At 47.9% G+C, this 22,630-nt stretch overlaps 1 protein-coding gene across 1 annotated transcript in view; it reads right to left on the bottom strand.

Moving 5' to 3' along the window:
* Oseg2 (intraflagellar transport protein Oseg2) overlaps positions 1-22,630 on the bottom strand; it is a 245,987-nt gene that overhangs the window by 148,077 nt on the left and 75,280 nt on the right. Inside the window, exon 2 of the mRNA XM_068387595.1 lies at positions 13,275-13,418. Coding sequence (XP_068243696.1) covers positions 13,275-13,418 — 144 coding nt within the window. The remainder of the gene's footprint in view (positions 1-13,274; positions 13,419-22,630) is intronic.

Below are 22,630 nucleotides of genomic sequence, written 5' to 3'. Positions count from 1 at the left end.
TATATATATATATATATATATATATATATATATATATATATATATACACAGTGGTACCTCTACATACGAATTTAATTCGTTCCACAACCAACTTCGGATGTAGAAAATGTTCGGATGTAGAAACGAATTTTCCCATAAGAATACATGGTAATTCATTTAATTCGTTCCTCAGCCTAAAAACCCATAATAAATCCTTAATAAATGGCTACACATAATTACACATAACAATAACAACTGCATATTATGAAAGAAGCATGTAGAAAAAGATAATTATAAAGAAATAAATAAAAAATGTGTTTTATTGCCACTTTACCTTAGAGACGGGCCAACGCAGGTGTAGGATTTGATACGCCAGGAGGAGACGGACGATCGGCGAGAAGGTAGACATGGTGTTAACATGTTCTTTAAATAAATACTCTCTCTCTCTCTCTCTCTCTCTCTCTTGTTCTTCTTCACTGTTAGTGTTAGAGACGTCTATTAATTTTTTTCTGAGAGAGAGAGAGAGAGAGAGAGAGAGAGAGAGAGAGAGAGAGAGAGAGAGAGAGAGAGAGATTAAATAAAAATGTGTTGTGTACATATGATTTTTAACAGCGTTAACGAGTTGAAAGACAGTTAAATGTAACTAAAAAACAATATCAGCGAATCTGAATTCCTTTATTAACTAAAACAAATATTGATACAAACACACTCGTGTGCGTATGCGCAAACACACACACACGCACGAAGAGACACGATTGGCGAGGAGGTAGAGATGGTGACTGTGATAACATACCGTAACTTACACTACGGAAATTTTAATCTAATTTAGCTCATTTATTTTTTTTTTTTTTATTTTTATATTTCATATTTTTTACATTTTTTTTCTTTTGATTTTTTATTTTCATCACTTTCAGTGACGAGCTACGGTATGTTATCGCAGTCACCATCTCTACCTCCTCCCCGACCATCTCTCTTACTGCGTAGCAATTTTTGCACCTGTGTGTGTGTGTTTGTACATACGCACACGAGTGTGTTTGTATCAATATTTGTTTTAGTTAATAAAGGAATTCAGATTAGCTGTAATTACTTTCTTAGTTACATTTGTTTTTCAACTCGTTGACGCTGTTAAAAATCATATGTACTCTAAACACATTTTTGTTTAATCTCTCTCTCTCTCTCTCTCTCTCTCTCTCTCTCGGAAAAAAAAATAATAGACGTATCTAACACTATAACAGCGAAGAAGAGAGAGAGAGAGAGAGAGAGAGAGAGAGAGAGAGAGAGAGAGAGAGAGAGAGAGAGAGAGAGAGAGAGATATTTTATTTAAAGAACATGTTAATGCTATGTTTAGAGAGAAACAGAAAAAGAGAGAAGTCTTATTTAAAAGAGCTTGTTAATGCTATCATGGTTTTCTTTGCTTCACTTTTTTATTTCTTTCTGTTCATCACGCTGGCCCTTCTCACAAATGATCGTTGCCAACAATCTCTTTGTCCTTTATCCCTATCAACAAAAGGCGTTCTATCTCTTCCAGGGTATTGCTAAGATGTCTTGTAATAATGGTGATCCCCTTCGATGGTTATTTGCTTTAATGGCTGCCTTCAGCTTGATGATCCTCGAGATCATAGGCCTATTCCGGCCATATTGTTTAGCCATACAGTATCACTCACATGCACACTGCTCTCATGTTTTTCTACAATTTCTTGCTTCAATTCTAATGAAAGCATTGCCTTCTTCCTGTACTGAAACTTAGCTTCTTAGGCACCATGATTATAGTTAAAATCAAAAAGGAAATGTGAGAAAAGGAAGAAAATAAGCACTGTTAATAACAGACAAAACAGAGGACAACCACAGGATACACACAAGAATAGAGAACTGAGCACTCGACGCTCAATGGTGTAATGTTTACTTCGTGTGTAGAAATAAAATTCGGGTGTAGAGTCAAAAATTTGCTCGAATTTTACTTCGGATGTTGGAAAATTCGGATGTAGATACGTTCCTGTGTAGAGGTTCCACTGTATATATATATATATATATATATATATATATATATATATATATATATATATATATATATATATATACATATATATACACACACACATATGATGGGCGTCGCTTGCTGACGGCCCTGCAGCGTTCGGAGATGGTCTCTTTAGACCTTCTGAAGGTCTTGATGCTCTTGTTGATGACTTTGGTAGTCTTCTTATCCTTCATCTCCTTCCGAGGAGGAAGGAAAACCTGCAGGAGAGAAGGTCTCGGAAGATCTCAACTTCGAGTTTCACCTGCTGACGGATAGACATCCTCCTGTAAGGGTTTAGAGACCGGTCGAAACTCCGGAGGAACCCCCTCGATGGCCGAGGGGCGGAGCACCCCCACCAGAGACTCTTCTCTAGAAGAAAGAGACTCTTGGCTTGCTGGATGGGGGCAAGGGCCTACTCGGGGATGAGTAAGCACAACAACGCTGAGCCTCCGCTTAGAAGTGTTGACCAGTGTCAGCTTGACCCTGGGCGAGTTCAGCCATTCAGGTACTCCTTATTTCCTCTTCAGGGAAGAGGAAGAAGTCAGGGATTCCAGAGGAGGAGGAACTGTGGATTTCTGCCATGGGTCCACTGGGGGAGAGGATGAGTTTTCCAGCGGAATCCTGGGTGTACTGAATGGTCGAATGGGAAGAGCACCTCCTACAAAGGCCTGGTAGACAGCTCTAGCCAGGGTGTTGAACCACAGTCCTGACTCACAGCGGCGGTGGCTGAAAGATCCCCTGAGAGGATCGAAGCTAAGGGTTTTTGAAAAGGAAGAACATTCTTACCGGGATCAATCAACGACCGGATGGAAGTAGCGGATGGCTGAGGCTTTGCAGGTTCCACCTCACTGGGGAAAGGCACAGGTTGGTTTGCTGGTTCCTTGGGTTCCCTGAAAGTCGGGTCTTACCAAAGAGGAGACCATAGGGAATCGTACTTCCTGTGAGATGTTCTCTCAGAAGAACGTGAACGTCAGCGCTTGCGGGCAGGAGAATAAAAGGATGAATCTCTACGAGGCGTGGGTGAACAGCAGAAGGGCGAGTGCCGATGCCCAGCGACAACAAAAAGCTCAGATGAGATGAGAGTGCCTGGATAACTGTCTCATATGTGACAAACGGCTTTCTGAAGAGTGACGACATTCTGGCGAACTATGGCTGGTTGGAGACCGCTTAGAGACTGGCAAACAATGACTGGTTGGTGAACACATAGGAACCAGTGAGTGGTGAGTCACAGAAGAACTAAGCAAGGCTGGAGAGTGACGAGCAGTTGTCGATTGACGAGCTCCTGGTGATCGGTGCATAGCTGGTGAACGCTGAGAGGCTGGCAAACAGCGAGCATTAGGAGAATGCAGGTCAACTATCAGTCCCGTAGTATTAGGAGATTGAGCTGCCAGAGAATGACGAGCAGCTGGCGATCGACGGTGAGCTAGCAAACAGCGAACTGTTGGTGATCGGTGAGAAACCAGAGAATGGAAAACAACGATGTTTGACGAGTCACAGATGCGTGACAAAAGGCTGGAGGACTGCGAACAGTCACAGAACCACGAGCTGTGGGAACTCAACGAGCTGTCAGAGAATCTAGCGATTCTATGGTAGCTGGCAAACCACGAACAGCTGTTTGGTGGCAAGAGGTTAGAGAGTGACGGTGGACGAGCGAACACCGTAAGGCTGGCGAATGGCATGTCTGGGGGAGAGTTCAATACGGCAGATGAGGGTCGCGAACCAGCAAGCTATCGCCGAGGTTGATGAGACTCATCAAACTGACGATCTCCAGGTGAGAACTGCGCCTGAGGTGATGACTGAGGAGTGGGTGAGCTGCGAGATTCCAGTGAGTGACAATCCTCCAAAAGGAATCATCCGGTGGACAAATCAGGAGAGCCAAAGTGGCTTCTCTTAGTCAGAGGCGAACGAGTGGGTCTGAGGCAATAAGGAGGACTACGAGTTCTGCGAGCTTGACGATGACGATCCTCCGCAGGGGTGGACTGCTCAGCAGGAAGATCTCTGGAAGCTCTCAGGATCAGTGTCTCTAGTGGGGGATCTCACACTAGGCCGAGAGATTCCCACTCGCAGGAGAGACTTGCATCAGACTTTGCTATTCCCCTAAATAAAGGGTTGGCTCAGCTAGGGGGAAAGAGCAGTCTTCAGCAAAGGTGACAGCAGCAACAGAAGAGGCAGGGTAGGAATTGTCGGCAGACACTGCAGACGACACCTCAGGATCACGAAAGCTCACCCTCAGCAGAGACAAAGGATCCACCTCAGGTGAAGACGATGATCATTTGCTCTCCGCACTGAGTTGAAGGAGCTGGAAAAGTGCCTTCTTTGAAGGGGGGCCGGTCAAGCCAAGGGACGGCCACGCCTGAAGCACATCAGAAAACGAACAGGTCTCCCCTGGGGGAAGGGCAGGGCCGCTTCGCTAGAGGAAGCAGCACCGTCCCTCGAGGACCTAGGTTGACCTGGGGTTAAATTGTTTACGCTTCTGTTTGACGGTTCCCCGGAGGAAACTGACCGAACAGGAGCTTCGGGGAGATCAGGGGGTGGAAGAAAAAGCCATTGGTTTTCTTTGACTTCAAGGAAGACCCCAAAGGCAAAGAATCCCTTTTAGCCTTCTTCTGCTGGCACCCAAAACTGTTCCCACTAGGAGGCAGACCCCTCCTGGCATTCAGGGCAGATGTTGTCTTGGTCACACTCGTTTCTTCTGGATGGAAGAAGCGGATCGCTGTGGCTTTGCAGGTTCCACCTCACTGGGGAGAGGGACAGGTCGGTTTGCTGGTTCCTTGGGTTCTCTGAAAGTCGAGTCTTCCCGAAGAGGGCACCATAAAGAATCGTCCTTCCTGCAGATGTTCTCTCAGGAAAACGTGATCGTCAGCGCTAGCGGGCTAGAGAGTGAGAGGATGAACCTCTACGAGGCGTGGGTGAACAGCAGGAGGGTGAGTGCCAATACCTAGCAACAACGAGAAGCTCGAAGGAGAGTGTCTGGACAACTGTCTCCTATGGAGCAAACAACGGCGTTCTGGAGAACGACGACATTCTGGCGAACAATGGCTGGTTGGTGAACACTTAGGAACCAGCGAGTAGCAAGTCACAAGAGAACTAAGCAAGGCTGGAGAGTGACGAGCAGTTGTCGATTGACAAGCAGCTGGTGATTGGTGCATAGCTGATGAACGCCGAGAGGCTGGCAAACGGTGAGCATTAGGAGAATGCAGGTTAACTATCAATCCCGTAGTATTAGGAGATTACGAGTCGTTGGTGAACGACGAGCTGCTAGAGAATAACGAGCAGCTGGCGATCGACAGTAAGCTGGCAAACGGAGAACTGTTGTCGGTCGATGAGAAACCAGAGAATGAAAAACAACGATGTTTGACAAGTCACAGGTGCGTGACAAATGGCTGGAGGACTGAGAACAGTCACAGAACCACGAGCTGAGGGAGCTCGACGAGCAGTCGGAGAATCTGGCGCTTCTATAGTATATGGCAGACCACTAACAGCTGTTTGGTGAAGAGAGGGTGGAGTGTGACGGTGGACGAGCGGACACTGTAAGGCTAGCGAACGGCAAGTCCAGGGAGAGTCCAATAAGACAGGCGAGGGTCAGTAACCAGCAAGCTATCACCGACGTTGACGAGACTCATCAAACTGACGATCTCCAGGTGAGAACTGCGCCTGAGGTGATGACTGAGGAACAGGCGAGCTGCGAGGTCCTGGCGAGTGACGATCCTCCAAAGGGGATCATCCGTTGGACAAATGAGGAGAGCCAAAGTGACATCTCTTAGCCAGAGGCGAAGGAGTGAGTCTGAGGCAACGAGGAGGACTACGAGTTCTGCGAGCTTGCCAATGACAATGACGATCCTCATCACGGGTGGACTGCTCAGCAGGAGGATCTCTGGAAGCTCTCAGGATCAGTGTCTCTAGTGGGGGATCTCATTCTAGCCTGAGAGAGATTCCCACCCCCACAAGACTTACATCAAACTTTGCTCTGCTCACAAAGGAAAAGTTGGCTCAGCAAGGGGGAAAAGCGCAGTCTTCGGCAACAGTGACAACAGCAGCAGAAGAGGCAGGGCAGAAATTGCCTGCAGACACCGCAGACGACCCTTCAGGATCACAAAAGCTCACACTCAGCAGAGACAAGGTGATCCTCGTCGGGGGAAGGCGATGATCATTTCCTCTCCACACCGAGGTGATGGAGCCGGAAGTGGACGGCCAAGCCTGAAGCACATCAGAAAAAGAACAGGTCTCCCTTGGGGGAAGGGCAGTGCCGCCTCACTAAGGGAGGCAGCACCATCCCTCGAGGAGTGAGGTTGACCTGGGGTTAAACTGTCTACGCTTGTTTGACGGTTCCCCGAAGGAAACTGACCGAACAGGAGCTTCAGGGGGTGGTCAGGGGTGGAAGAAGCAGCCTTGGATTTCTTTGACTTCAAGAAAGACCCCAAAGGCAAAGAATCCCTTTTAGCCTTCTTCTTCTGCTGGCCCCAAAACTTTTCCCACTAGGAGGCAGACCACTCCTGGCATTCAGGGCAACACACCGGCGCCCTCTGCATGCAGGACATAACCTATGCGGGTTCGTATCAACGGACAACATAAAGGTCATACAGGAGCGTCCCTCAGGTCCAGGACAGGTCTGCATGAAGACGGCCAAGCAGAGAAAACACACACACACAGAAAAGAAAAGCAAAACAAAAGATTAGTTGGTAATGGCAGGTCAACAATGGTTTGGGGGAAGAACAATAACATCCGTTCTCCACAAGAGCCAAAAGCAAATTGAGATTCTAAACCCAGGTGTGTGAGTGAAAGGGGTAGCTAACCCCCAACTACTCGCTAGGTTAACCCTCGCTAAAAATCTAATGGCTCGTCTTTCAGCTTCAATGAAATTAAACGCCCGAAAAATCTATTTTTGGGTGAGATAGCCATGTCGTCCTGACGGAAGGTTCCTTTAAGTAGCTTCCTAGGGTATATTTGACTACAGTGATATTCCCAGAGAATTTAACTTAAGGTCTCCAGAATTCTAACTCATGGCGCAAATAACCTTAAAGTTTCCTTTAAGAATATCGCATAATATCAGGGGACGCATTCTTGACACGCCACATAGTAATCTTCACCTCACATACCCGTTTACGCTTCGAGGGGGAAAGTGGCAAAAATAAAAGAGGACCCGTTATTAAGGTTCCCTTCCTCCGTTACTATTTGAGTATCTAGATGGCGCCATCATCGCCTCCATCTTTATTCCTTGTAGCGTTGAGCAGGTGCTACAGATACAGTAGTCTTGGGAGGGATCCTGCCAAGGCCTTTTCATAGAAAGGAGGGCAGGTAAATCAGGATGACATGGCTATCTCACCCAAAGATAGATTTTTCACTTCGCTCAAAATCCGTTTTTTGGGCTCAGGCCATGTCGTCCTGATGGAAGTTTACCAGAGCATTAATGTATCTGTGTATTTTCTAATTGTGCCTTAACCTGAAGACAATATTTCCTTGGTCGCTTTAGACCTTAGAGACCTATGATGTTACCGTTATACGTCATTACTTCTAGTCACGAACTATGTTAGTGCTTCCTGCCCCCTACAGGGAAGAGTCATACCAGACTCAGGAAAAGTCTCGAAGTTTGCATATTTCATAAGACCAACCTGGCAACAAAAAGGCATACAGGTCTCACTGTATACCCAACCAGTCGAAGTTTATATTTTCAAAACGAACAAAGGTTTACATAAGCCACCATAGCATCCAAGGTATACAGGCTCGGCTGTATATCACAACAGACAAGTTTATATCCATGTCGAAACAAGGTATGCATTGGCAGAAAAGGTTCGTATACATTTAGGAACAAAGTTACTTCAGTTGTTCTTATGTTATTATGCAGAATAGGGAATGAAAAAGTAATGCTGGTACACAACTTTATTTATATAGGTTTGGGGCGAAATAAGAAAACTGATTTTGGTTTCTTCATCTATTTGTAAGTATTGTATAACATGAGAGAGAGAGAGAGAGAGAGAGAGAGAGAGAGAGAGAGAGAGTCAGCTGTTGTAATGGAATGCCGTGTTTTTGTTTCGTGTGCCCCCTGAAGCGAGGAATTGATCGCCACAACTAACAATAATCATGTTAATTTCATTCTTAAACTCAAGTTGCCATATGTGAGCTAACGTTTTATTTCTTACAGAGAGAGAGAGAGAGAGAGAGAGAGAGAGAGAGAGAGAGAGAGAGAGAGATGAGGATTTCTTTCATCAAATTCTCTCTCTCTCTCTCTCTAGAGATTTTTGTTTTACCATCTACTCTACAAAACCAATCTTTGCAAATCAAATGCATACTGTTTAAAACATAACAAAATATTGCCGACTCATTACCGAAGTTTAGGCTATTCACTGCCGATAAACGAACCCAGTCTACTCGTGAAAACCTTGAACGCCCGGAGGGAAAAATAAGGCTTTTATATATACTGTACTAAACAAAAATAATGCTTTTATATATACTGCACTATACAAAAATAATGCTTTGATATACCATCATTAACACCACCATTACAATTATCATAAGGTTGGAGAAAGATAAAGATTGCCGAGAACGTAACCACAATTCTGTTTACACTTTTGTCAGCTGGGCTCGCAGAGTTAACAGTTGATTTCATTGTTGATGTGGAATTTTATCCTTAAATAGGCTATTCATTATGAAATTATGTTAATAAGATGTAATGTTAATATTGTTTTGTAACATTTATTATAAATCACCGTATTTAGGGCTACCAATATACTTGGAAAGACAATAGATTTGATACATTTTGTAGTGCTTGACTCGCAGACTTTGAACAGCTTCGCAGATACAGAAAATTTATTTTTTAAAAATAGCGATCGCAGAAAAGGGGAATCGTATAATTTGAACACGCATAATTCGAGACCCTACTGTCTATGCATACATACATACATGCAGTAAATATACATACATACATACATATGGTACTAAAAGGAAGGCAAGAATTCAAATATTCTCTGGGATGTTAATTTTTCATCATATTGGGACAATGGGTAATTTGTATATCAGTCTGTATATGCAAGTGTATATATATATATATATATATATATATATATATATATATATATATATATATATATATATATATATATATAGTACCCATTTTGTGTGTGTATGTGTGTCATTCCTTTTTCTGTTACTTCCTTTATCTTATTTTCTAATATCTTATATTATAATATATTCTCTTATACGGACATAAGGAAGAGTTCTTTTCCACATTTTATTCCTCTCTCGCATAAGTGTGAATATATGTATGTATACACATGGATAGACAGGTACAAAAAGATGGGCTACCGTATACAGATGGACAGATATATATAAATAACTGAAGAAGACCTAAATAATTTACTTGAATGTAAATACTTTTATCTATGCAAAATATAAATTTATATTGCCAAAAAATACAGCCTGTATATATGTTTCCTAATATGTGTCTGTAACATGTATGTACATCTTATATGTATTATATTCAAGAGTATGTTTATATATATTCCTATATACACACGTGTGTACTACAAATTTTATGTGCACATATGAAACCATACAAAGGTGTTATATATATATGTGTTTGTGTGTGCATGTACATACATGTGCGTAGTAACGCTTGCAATCATTCAGGGCGATGTGTGCCTTTTAGAGTCACACTGAGTATGAGCCACGTCTGGTACATGTTGCATACGGTAATTCCCTAGATCAGTCTGAGCGATATGCACCATAACTGAACATCCAAAGTGTGACCATATTCGGCACACAACGCCAGCAGAACTATCTCTAATCGTTCTGGGCGACATGAGCCATATATGATCACATCTATTATGTCCATATTAGGTACACAACGCCTATAATGAAGACTTTTGTTATGTCAGGCGAAGTGTACCACATAAAGTCACGCTTTTTACACTGGCTGAGCACTCGGCTTACCTTACGGATACACCATAACAATTCTCACGTCAATAGCTAGCTGGTTACTGATTTTAATTGGGGTTAAAGAGAACGCCCATTGGGCCGTTTCACAGCATTGCCAATCGCAGTCAACGTGTTAACTGAACTGGCGTCCAGCAATATCCGTCTCCAACTTCCCGACTGAGAAGGTAAGCTGTATTTCCTTCCAGTCCTTGTGATCTGTAGGCAGAGCTAGGGATAAGGGCCTGCACTCCTCAAGTGTAGGGCAAGGTTTCCCAGCTTCTACTGCCTTGAACCCTTTTTCCCCAAAGGGAAAGGCCATTGTAGCTGGAGCAAGAAAGGAAAGGTGTTTCTTACTAAGGGCTGGCACCTTAGAGTTAGTGAAGCCCCTGTCCTTCAGACTGCCAGCCAATAAAGCTTGAGCCTTTGCATGGTCAAGCACTATGACCTCCTTCGGCTCTGTCTCCTCTTTAGACACGGGTTCCGCCTTTAGAGGGACAAAGCAGTCTGGATAAGACTCAAAGCTGGGCCAAAATTTGATGTCTTCGATAAGGACAGCTCCCAGCTTTTCAGAGATGAATATCTTCCCATTCGTGATTGACATGTACTCTGCATGCCTCCACGGGTTTACCTCAGAGCACGAGGGAAGATCTTTTACGTTGAGTCTCCTGTGAGACCCACGGGATGCTGGAAGCTGATGTATCTCCTTCCTCAATCATAGACATGAGGGTAGACGGGGTCTTCCCTGTTTCATCAGATGGAGGAGCAGAGGACGTAGAGGGCACTGGTTCTGGGGCTGAAACCGACGAAACGGACGCTGTTTTGACTTCATCCTCTTCCGTTTCAGGAGCCAATGTAGACTCCTCTTCTTGACCTTCCGCAAGAAGGTCCTTTTCGGTGTCTTCTGACACCTCTGACATCCTCTCGTCTAGATGGATGTCCTTCATCGCATCCGAGACGTCCGTATCTACAGAAATCTGGACGCAAGGGATCTCAGGGTGAGGGTGTGGTATAACGGCATCCGCAGATGCCTTAGGGAATAGATAGGCCCTCATCCGTTCATTCGGAAGGTAAGGCACCGTGGCATTTTTCTAGAAGCCACGGACCCATCTACGCAGCTTACTCCGAGCTGCATCCCTTGACTCCGTTGTCTTGGGGTCATCAAAGGCCCCAGTAACCAAGGCTTTGCACACATTACATACCTGGGGGTCCCAATATTTGAGAGGTCCCTTGGTGATGGAACAGTGGGAGTGCGTCCTGCACTCCTCGTGGCCGCAGAAGTCCTTGCTCCGGACGTTGCAGAAGACACTACGGCACTTAAGATGGTCCTCCTGTAAAGAGAGGAAAACAAAATGAGTATAAGATAGTTCACTCACTAGATAAACTAAATAAACATCATTACTAATATTTTTCATTTCATTTTATTGCATATAACTTAGGGTAGGTAAGCTAGAAATGAATTAGGAAAGACACATATGTGTGTTTCCTGCCCCACAAATTGCTGTGACCTCCCATAAAATTAAAGCCTAGGGTTATCCTCTTCAAGAGGACCATTGGAAGAGTTCTAACCTGTAAGGATAGATAAGTATAACTTAACACCAGCTTCCAAAAGGATTAATGAGGGTCATTTGTAACTGATCATCTAACAGTGTATGGAAAGAGAATTTCTTTCGTTATATAGTATGGTCTCAGAAGAATATCTTATTCTTCATTCTTCAGCCTAGGGTCTTCAAGCACAGGACTAGTCTACTAGACCACAGGGAGAAGGTGAAAAATCATATAACCCCTTCAAGTGCGGTCTAGGGAGGTCTAGCCTCCTATGCCGGCAGCGTAATCCGACAGTTGAATGACTATTCACCCTGCCGGCTAGCTGCCGGCACAAGACTATGTACTCTGAGGTTCTGACCTAAACCCAAAGCCTGCCATCTGCAGCTAAGTGAAGGGGCAGAAAACCCTAGCCTAGTCCTGCCTCAATGACAACTCGAGGCATGGTGACCAACTAGGGTTGTAGCCTAAGGCTACACCCAGGGGGAAGGAGGGATTACCCTTAAATCTCCACTGGAAGCGAGTATCGCTTTATATAATAATTCTAGGAGGGTAACCGGGGAACGGGAACATGTATGAAAGTACTGTATACTAAAGCCACTGGGCTAGTAGCCCAGTGGCAGCGAGAATCGACTACCTAAATCATCGAAGCTCTCTTGTATACTATCTTAGAAGAGGAAATATTTATATGCAATCAATATATCTTACATGTATGATTTGACTTATAGCTTCGTTTAAATTTAATAACACTAGGAATGCTCATTATATCATGCATGAAAGTAAACTGAAACGCCTAGGCTAGGAAGCCTAGAGTAAGCAAGGTTCAGTTACCTAAATTGCCGAAACTAATACGAATACTATCGTTATAATATAATTAACTCCTAGCAATGAAGACTAAATAGCTAATTTTATTTATGCTATTTATACCGGGAAAGTCGTTCTAGCTAACTAATAACTCATGCGTTACGAACGACAGCACCCAAGACGCTTACGGTTCAGGCAATAGCTCTGCCACTAAATTAACTTAATTTTGACTTAATTTTCACTGTGAGGCAAGAGCTAAATTTTATACAATGTAAAGATCAACTACTCAACTGGAGATTGCATGATAAATCCAAAATATCGAGAGAGCTACTGGGAAAATCACCGAGCGAGTTCGCTACAGATAAAGGAATAAAGATGGCGGCGATGAAGGCGCCATCTAGATACTCAAATAGTAATGGAGGAAGAGGACCTTAATAATGGCTCCTCTTTTATTTTTGCCACTTTCCCCCTCGAAGCGTAAACGCTATGTGGGGTGAAGATTGCTATGTGGCGTGTCAAGAATGTCCCCTGATATTATGCGATATCCTTAAAAGAAACTTTAAGGATATTCGCGCCAGGAGTTAGAATTCTGGAGACCCTAAGTTAAATTCTCTGGGAATATCACTATAGTCAAATATACCCTAGGAAGCTACTTAAAGGAACCTTCCATCAGGACAACATGGCCTGAGCCCAAAAATACAGTATCCCCTATAAATAGCATTGGTTTGTATTTAGTGACAGAACAAAGAAAAATCAAGACTAAAACAGCCAGACCTGGCAGCTAGAAGTATGTCTGTACTACGGCACTAGAAAGCAGCAGAAATGAAAGCGAGAGCTTCACACTGGCTGTCGGGTGGGCAGTACTTACCCTCTACAATGTTAAAATTTAAACAGCAATTCCAATTTTGCTGAAAGGTGTTATAAATGATGTTGGAACAAACTTATCTTCATATAAGCATACAGTGTATAGAGCATACTAAAGTTCATTACTGTACAGTATTAATTTACGTATTAAAATTACTTTTGCATCAGCTGGCTTTGTAGAAAACTTATCTCTACGCTCTCCATTTTCATCAAACATAAGAATGACACGTTCTGCTGTTGACACTGCTAACTTCACATTATTAGGTGACCAAGCAAGTGCAGTGATTTTGGCTGCACCATCCTGAAAACAACAATTACCACATATGTTAAAAGTAAATAGCAGTTTTCAAATACTATGAAAAATATTTAATGAAGTAATATGACAAATTCGTAGATAATTTGTATTTTTCCTAACTATACAAACCTTAGCTATTTAATATGGGTTATTACTTCGGCGTAGCTGAAATGACGAGCCATTAGAATTTTAACGAGGGTTTACTACCCCACCGCTAGTTAGCGGGGGGTTGGGAGGGGTACCTTGCTACACCCCCCCCCCCTCACACACACACCTGTGAATACTTCACTTTGCTTAGAGGTAGGACTTCACGGGGGACAGGGCTGGCGGGCAAGTTTGATTAGAATAGCTAAGGTTTGTATAGTTAGGAAAAATACAAATTATCTACGAATTTGACATTTGTTCCGTAACTGAAATACAAACCATGCTATTTAATATGGGTGACTCACCCCTTAGGAAGGATGGTAAGTCCCTGCCATACTGGCTTTGGCTTTGCCCGGGGACTCCATATTTGAGTGTGTAAGTACTGTACTCAGGAAATAAGGAGTCCCTGCACTTCGCTAGCATTGCTGTGCAACTGCTGCGGCCTACATAAGCTGTGTGAAGGTGAGAAGCGTGACTCGTCCTAGGAAGTTGACCTGGAGTTTTTCAGATGGAATTCTAGGCTAGGACTCTCCCAATACCACCTCGTCAAGGTATGGGGACTTAACAGTATTAACCTTAATACTAGGAACACAAGGAAGCATGGTTTACCTGCAGTGGTTTGAGGTCAGCTGTGCAGAGAACCCAGGATGCTGTTTTCTCCAAGGGAGGAGAGGATGAAGAAAAGAATAAGGGCCAGACAAACCTTTTCATTCATGCAGACTAAAACTGGGTAACAATGCCCTCAACCTTCTGCTACCTGTCCATTAAGGAGCCTGAGGTTAGACCAGCTGTTGTGCAGCCACTACAGGGCCGATAGAGAACGTATCGAGTCTCCTGTGTGTCACGTCTTGCAGGTAGTGGGCTGTGAAGGTGGTCTGACGCTTCCACAACCCAGCTTGCAGGACCTGCGTCACTGAATAGTTCTTGAAGGCCAGGGACGTACCTATGTCCCTGACATCATGTGCTCTAGGGTGATGTGACGGAGGAGGGTCAGGATTCAAGGCTAGGTGTATTACCTTGCGAATCCAAGCTGAGATGGTATTCCTAGTGACCCTCCTCTTCGTTTTCCCAGTGCTCACAAACAAGGCTTGCACTTGGGGACGAACTGCAGCTGTTCTTTTAAGATACAACCTCAGACTCCTTACTGGGCACAGTAAGAGATGGTCTGGGTCATCTGTTACAGAACGAAGACTCGAAACCTGGAAAGAGTCGAACCGAGGGTCCAGCACTCCCGGATTCCGAGTCTTGGCAACAAACTCAGGGACGAACCTGAACGTTACCTCCCTCCATCCCCTTGAATGGGCGATGTCGTATGAGAGACCATGAAGTTCGCTGACTCCTTTGGCCGAAGCCAAAGCTAGCAGGAAAACCGTCTTCCAAGTAAGGTGGCGATCTGAAGCCTGGCGTAATGGTTCGTACGGAGGTCTCTTCGGAGACCTGAGAACTCGAACCACGTTCCATGGAGGAGGTCTCACTTCCGACTGAGGGCAGGTAAGTTCATAACTCCGTATGAGTAGAGAAAGTTCCAACGAGGAAGAAATGTCCACTCCTTTGAGCCTGAAGGCTAGACTTAAGGCTGAGCGATAGCCTTTCACTGCCGAGACTGAAAGGCGCATTTCTTCTCGCAAATACACAAAAAACTTCGCTATAGCTGGAATAGTGGCATCGAGTGGAGAGATACCCCTTCCACAACACCAACCAAAGAAAACTCGCCACTTCGCCTGGTAGACCCCTGCGGATGACCTGCGCAGGTATCCAGACATCCTATTCGCAACTTGCTGCGAAAATCCTCTCCCAGCGAGGAAGTGCTGGATAGTCTCCAGGCGTGAAGTCGAAGCAAAGCTACGGCTTTGTGGAAGATGTTGGCGTGTGGTTGTTTGAGTAGCTCGTGACGTGGAGGGAGTTCTCTCGGGAGCTTCGTAAGGAGTTGCAGAAGGTCCGGAAACCACTCTGCGTGATGCCAAAGCGGAGCTATCAGGGTCATCGATAGATTGACCGATATTCTAGTCTTGTTGAGCACCCTCCCCATCAGACAGAACGGGGAAAAGGCGTAAATATCGATGTTGTCCCACCGTTGTAGGAAGGCATCTTGCCAGAGAGCCTTGGGGTCCGGGACTTGGGAGCAGTACAGCGGGAGCTTGAAGTTCAGCGCTATAGCGAACACATCCACAGTCGGGAAACCCCACAAAGTCAAGACTTTGTTGGCTACTTGAGGATCCAAAGACCATTCGGTACTCACTATCTGCGTCGCTCTGCTCAGACTGTCGGCGAGCACATTCCTTTTGCCTGGAATGAAGTGAGCCGAAAGTGTGACCGAGTGGACTTCGGACCATCTCAGTATCTCTACTGCAAGATGGGATAGCTGTTCTGAGAAGGTACCTCCCTGCTTGTTGATATAAGCCACTACTGTGGTGTTGTCGATCATCACCACCACAGAGTGGCCCGCCAGGACCTGATGGAACTTCTGAAGTGCCAGGAATTTCTAGCAGGTTTATGTGGAGGTACTTTTCTGATTCTGACAATAGGCCTGAGGTCCTGTGGTTCAGAACGTGGGCCCCCACCCTATCTTTGATGCGTCCGAAAACAACATCAAATCCGGGGGAAGGACGAGAAGATCCACTCCCTTTCGTAGATTCTCGTCTGCCAACCACCAATGAAGGTCCGTCTGTTCCGCGGGACCCATAGGGATCAGAGAGTCCGGGGAATCTTGTCCTTGATTCCACCGAGACTTGAGTTGCCACTGGAGAGATCTCATTCTGAGGCGACCATTGGGAACCAGACGGGCCAAGGAAGAGAGGTGGCCGAGGAGACGTAACCACGCTTGGGCTGGAAGTTCTTCTCATTTGAGGAAAGGCCTTGCGACCTTCCTCAGCCTCGCTATCCTGTCGTCTGATGGGAAGGCTTTGTGGAGATTGGTGTCTATGACCATGCCTAGGTATACCAGTTTCTGAGAGGGCTGCAGAGAGGACTTCTCGAGATTTACCATGATCCCTAGATCCTGGCAAAGTTCGAGAAGCCTGTCTCGGTGGCGAAGAAGGGTTGCCTCCCAGTCTGCTAGGATCAGCCAGTCGTCCAGGTAACGGAGGAGACGGATACCGATCCTGTGAGCCCAAGATGATATCAGGGTGAACACTCTGGTGAACACTTGAGGAGCTGTGGAGAGACCGAAGCACAGCACCTTGAACTGGTAGATCTTGTTGTCTAGGCAAAATCTTAAGTACTACCTCGAAGACGGTTGGACTGAGATCTGGAAGTACGCGTCCTTCAGGTCCAGTGTACACATGAAGTCTTGCGGTCTCACTGCAAGTCTGACTGTGTCTGCTGTCTCCATGCTGAACGGTGTGTTTGACAAACCCATTCAGGGTCGAGAGGTCGATGACTGGTCTCCAGCCTCCAGACGCCTCCTTTACAAGAAAGAGTCGACTGTAGAAGCCTGGGGACCCTTCCACTACCTCTTGGAGAGCGTCCTTTTTCAACATGGTCTCGACTTCTGTCCGAAGGGCTTGCCCCCTTACCGATCCCATGGTAAGGGAGCTCAATGACACTGGCCTCGCTGTCAGGGGAGGTAGAGATGATGTGAACGGGACGCGATATCCCTGACCGATCACGGAAATCGTCCAGGTATCTGCCCCGAGTTGGTGCCACCTTGTCGCGCAACTTTGTAGGCATCCCCCCACTGGTGGACATGCAGGAGGACTGCCAATCCTAGCGTTTACGGCCTCGGCCGCTCCCTCTAGGATTTTTACCTCCCCTGGAGGACTTCCTGCCCTTCCTGTCCTTGACGGGAAAGGGCTTAGACACCTTTGGCTTTGCTGCTGTCGTCTTCTTCGTATTCTTAGCTAGACGGGGCTGTTGAGTTGCTAGAGGTTTGTAGGGCCTCGATGTCAGGGCCCTATGGAGGAGGGAATCCTGGTTGGACTTCCTCCACCTTTCAGCCGCTAGCTCCACATCCTTAGGCTCGAACAAACTCTTACCGAGTACGGAAGAGTGTCTGAGCCTGCTAACGTCGGAACTGGAGACCTTCTGGTGAAATCTCTCAGCAACTGCGTCTCGACGTTTCAGGATCGTATTGGCCCACAAGCTCGAGTCTTGGTGGGCCAGAAACTCGATGGTCCGCGTGCCTGAGAGTAAGAATGTCTCCAGTGCCTTCCTAGTGCTTTCCTTGGACAGGTCCTCAGACCGCACCAGGATGCCCAGAGACCCCAGCGAGATGTCAAGCCACGAGGTTGCCTGCATGGCACACTTCACCACCTTCTCCTGGCTTAGGATCTCAGTAGCAGAATACGAAACCTGCCGGTTGGAGAGTCTCTTTAGAGGGACTCCCCCAGTAAGTTCTTCCACAGAATGGTGAATGGGAAGATCCAAACAAGTCTCCTCTAAGATCTCGAAATACCTCCTCTGGTGGACTCGAGGAGGAGGAAGGAGCTTCTTACCGGCGCTGGATCTGTTGGAGGAGGCAAGCTCAGAGAGCTGGCCTTCGACCTTGTCTCTGGCACTCTTCATCCCTTGTGACCAGGGCAAAGCTGCACTGGCCCTAGAGGGTTTCTGGGTGCCGTAGACTCGGTCCAAGACCGTGTCCTTACCCTCACGAGGAGGAATCTCTGGGTCCGGAAACCCGTTGAGATTTCTCATGAGGGTCAGAACTTGCCAGAACGCATGTTCTGACTCTTGATGCTCTCCTCCCGAAGGGCTAGCAGCAAAGTCTCCCGTCCCCAGTGGCTCTTCCTGGCGGGACTCGTGGACATTCTCCGAAGGTCTAGCTGGTTCCTGTCTGATCCTTGCAGAAGACTTAGATAAAGTCTTCAAGTCCTTCGGCTCCCTCCTGGGAGGGATATAGGACTCTAGTAACGATGGATGCAGGCTCTTCTCCAACCCCGTGCGAGAAGACTTCTCAGGGAGTGGCGGAGTTTCCCCCATTGGTGCGATGGGGGAACGGACCGGCTCATCCGCAGGGGAGGGAGAGAAAGTCTGGGGGGGAGAGGGAGCCTTGCGCAAGGATTTCCGAGGAGACAGCTTAGCCCTCGGAGAAGTCACCACGGAGGGGACTCCTCTCTTCCTCTTCAGGGGAGACGAGGTAGCCACTGCTTTGTGACCCAGTTCATAGAACAAAGGCTTAAAAGCCTGCATGAGAGCTCTGACTATGGTCCCAAACCAGGGCTGTTTGCTGACAGTCGCGCTGTCAGACACTCCCTCTGGAGGGAAGGGGATCGATCGATCCCTAGGAGGAGTCGACAAAAGAGGGTTCGCTTGAAACGAAGCTGAAAGAGAGTCCTTAGACCTGTCCGGGAACCTCTCCTCCTCCAGCGAGCGCGCTGTTCTGCGCTTGCGAGGAGGGGAACAAGACAATGACCTGTCCGCCTGAAGCCCCGTGCGCGATCGCGCTGGCGATCGCGGCGCATCGCGGCGCAAATCGCGCGATGAGCCTTGCCCTGGATCGCGCGCGGAAGGACCGTGCGAGGCAGGAATTTCGCGCATGCGCGCGTTAGCGCGCTCGAGGGCGAGGGCGCGCATAGGTGATGGCGAGGGCGTGCGGCAAGCAGGAGCTGGAACGTGGGGAGGGGACCTATGGCGAGGGCGTGCGGCGCGCAGGAACTGGAACGTGGGGAGGGGTTGAAGGCTGGATGGGAGCTGGAGCGTGAGCAACCTTCTGCTCGCGCGTGCAGGCGCGCAGGAACCTGCTGAAGAGCCTGTGCGGGCAAGACTGTGGGGCTCGCGTGCGCAGGAGAATATTCTTAGCGCGTGGGCGTGGAGTGCGCGTGTCTGGAATCACGGGGCTAGATCGCGATTGAGCAGCCTCGTGAAAGCACAAAGGTGAACTTGCGCGCTGGCGCGCAGGAGAGCATTGCGCAGGTGGCGCAGGAACTGCCCCCTGAGGAGATCGTGGGCACGCTGGGTGCGCAGGAGATTGCAAGCGGGCATCAGGATGCGGGCGCACAAGCGTGTGCTGCTGCGATGGGCTCGCAGGGCGCGCGGATGCGCTGCTGCAATGGGAGCGCAGGGTGCGCAACAGGATTCGGGCGCGCATGTGTGAGCTGCTGAGTTGGGCGCACATGGCGCGCAACAGGATTCGGGCGCACAGGGGTGCGCAGTTTGGAAGAAGAGGGCAGGGGTACCTGTGAGCGCCCGTGCGCTAACTTAGGTACCTCCTGTACTGCGCGCTGGAATGTAGGAGAGCGCTGGCGCGCTGTGTCAGGAACCGCAGCTGCGCGCTCAACTCCAGAAGTGCGCTGAGGCACTGGTGAGCGCTTGAGCACTGTAGCAGGAACTGCAGGTGGGCGCTGGCACACAGGTGAGCGCATGTGCGCAGGAGAGCGCTGGCGTGCTATAGCAGGAACTGCAGGTGGGGGCTGGCGCGCAGGAGATCGTGAGCGCGCAGGGGGACCCTGGCACTTAAGAACAGGAGCAGGACCGCGCACACACGCAAAAGAGCGCAGTGGCACTAAGTCAGGAACAGCAGCGGGATGGCGCGCAGGGGGTGCCTGGCGCTTAAGGGACTGAGGCGCAGTTTTGCGCTCAAGTCCCTTGTGCCCAGAAGGGACCGGTGCCTGTGCAATGACAGGATCAGCAGCCTTGAAGGGTGACGGCAGGACAGCAGGTTTGGAGGGTGACAGGTCAGGGGGTCCCAAAGGACGACCTTCCACCGAAGGAGATCGCGAACGATCTCCGGAGAGGTCTAAGGTGGTAGATGGCAGGATCGGTGAATGATGATTCTCCTCCACAGAGGACTGCGGGGACGACGAGCCGAAGAGGCGCCTCCTAACTTCCTTGTGAGGAGAAGGAAGTCCTCTACGGCGAAGGGGAGGACGAGCCTTCCTCCTTATACGCCCTCTAGGGGCCGTGGGATCAGCAGGCTGACCTTCGTAAGGCCTTCGCAGAGGAGTCTCTGTAAGTGAACTCCCCCGAGGGGGAGAGTCACCAGCTGGAGAGACCTGGGACTAAGTTCCACCCTCGAAAGATGTTCAGAGGGGGAATCAGAGCCTTCAGCTACCTCAGCAACAACAGGAGCAGTTTGATCCGACACACCGGAGGCCTCCGTTATAACAACGTCGATGATAGACAGAGGATCTACGTCTGCTATCGCCGGCGATTGCTTAACAGCTGCTCCCAGCTTGATCATGTCAAACAGGGCTTCCTTGGAGGGAAACCCTGAAGCCCCAAGGAAGTCCAAAGCTGTAACAAATCATGATTATGTACAGTGAAATCAATATCCTCCTCCGAGGGAGGAGGGGCAGCTGCCTCGCTATGGGAGGCAACTACCTCTCCCGCACCCCGGGATCGGTCAACAGAACAAAGGTCTACGCTACCCCTCGACGGCCTCTCGGAAGAGACCGATCGAGTGGGAACTTCGGAGGAGGTTTGGGCTACGGAAGAAGAGGCCTTGGGATTTTCTCTCTTCAAAGAAGCCTTTGGAGGAGAAATGACAAATTCGAAGATAATTTGTATTTTTCCTAACCATACAAACCTTAGCTATTTACAGAGGGTTTACCTTTTAGCGCAGCTGAAATGACGAGCCAATAGTTTTTAACGAGGGTTAATTACCCCCCCGCTAGTTAGCGGGGGGTGGGGAAGGGTAGCTTGCTACCCCTCCCCCCTCCACACACCGGTGTCTTGCTTCACTTCACTTAGAGGTAGGACTTGACTTGGGGGTCAGGGATGGCGGGCACATATGTGTAAATAGCTAAGGTTTGTATGGTTAGGAAAAATACAAATTATCTTCGAATTTGTCATTTGTTCCGTAACCGAAATACAAACCACGCTATTTACAAAGGGTGACTTACCCCTTAGGAAGGGTGGAAAGTCCCCAGCCTTACTGACTTCGGCTTGCCCGGGGGCTCGATCCCTCAGTGAGCAGCACTAGAGAGAGGGAGCCCATGTACCTCACAGGTTCCTAGCAACGCTAGGAACGAGTGGCCTACATAAGCAGTGTGAGGAGGAGAGTGTGACTCATCCTATGAAGTTGACCTTGAGACCTTCAGATAGGAATTCTAGGATAGGACGTTCCCCATACCACCTCGTCAGGGTATGGGAGACGCAACAGTATTAAGCTTAATACTAGGAGCACAAAGAAGCATGGGTTACCTGCAGAGGTCGAGGTCAGCTATGCGAGGACCAGGATGCTGCTTCCCCAAGAGAGGGGAGAATGAAGAAAGAAGTAAGGGTCAGACATACTCTTTCATTCACGCAGACTAAGACCGGGTAACAACGCCCTCAACCTACTGCTACTTGTCCAAAAAGGAGCCTGAGGTTAGACCAGCTGTTGTGCAGCCACCACAGGGCCGATAGAGAACGTATCGAGGCTCCTGTGGGTCACGTCTTGCAGGTAGTGGGCTGTGAAGGTCGTTTGACGCTTCCAGACCCCAGCTTGAAGTACCTGCGTCACAGAGAAGTTTCTCTTGAAGGCCAGGGATGTAGCAATACCCCTGACATCGTGGGCCCGAGGGCGACGTGACGGAGGAGGGTCAGGATTCAGGGCATGGTGGATAACCCTTCGAATCCAAGCTGAGATGGTGTTCCTGGTGACCCTCCTCTTTGTCCTGCCTGTGCTCTACAAACAAAGCTCGCACATGAGGACGGACTGCAGCCGTTCTCTTCAAGTAGTACCTCAGACACCTCACTGGGCATAGTAGCAGCTGGTCTGGGTCGTTTGTTACAGAACGGAGACTCGCGATCCTGAAAGAGTCGAACCGAGGATCCGGCACTCCAGGATTCTGAGTCTTGGCCACAAACTCAGGGACGAACCTGAACGTTACCTCCCCCCATCCCCTTGAATGGGCGATGTCGTACGAGAGACCATGAAGTTCACTAACTCGCTTGGCCGAGGCCAAGGCGAGTAGGAAAGCCGTCTTCCAAGACAGGTGGCGATCGGAGGCCTGGCGTAATGGCTCGAAGGGAGGTCTCTTAAGAGACCTGAGGACTCGAACCACGTTCCAAGGAGGGGGTCTCACTTCCGACTGGGGGCAGGTAAGCTCATAGCTACGTATGAGTAAAGAGAGTTCTAGCGACGAAGAAATATCCACGCCCTTCAATCTGAAGGCCAAGCTTAAGGCTGAGCGATAGCCTTTCACCGCCGAGAC

Source organism: Palaemon carinicauda, chromosome 15, assembly GCF_036898095.1.
Source record: "Palaemon carinicauda isolate YSFRI2023 chromosome 15, ASM3689809v2, whole genome shotgun sequence".
Lineage (NCBI taxonomy): Eukaryota > Metazoa > Arthropoda > Malacostraca > Decapoda > Palaemonidae > Palaemon > Palaemon carinicauda.
This window is presented reverse-complemented; position numbering and strand designations above follow the sequence as displayed.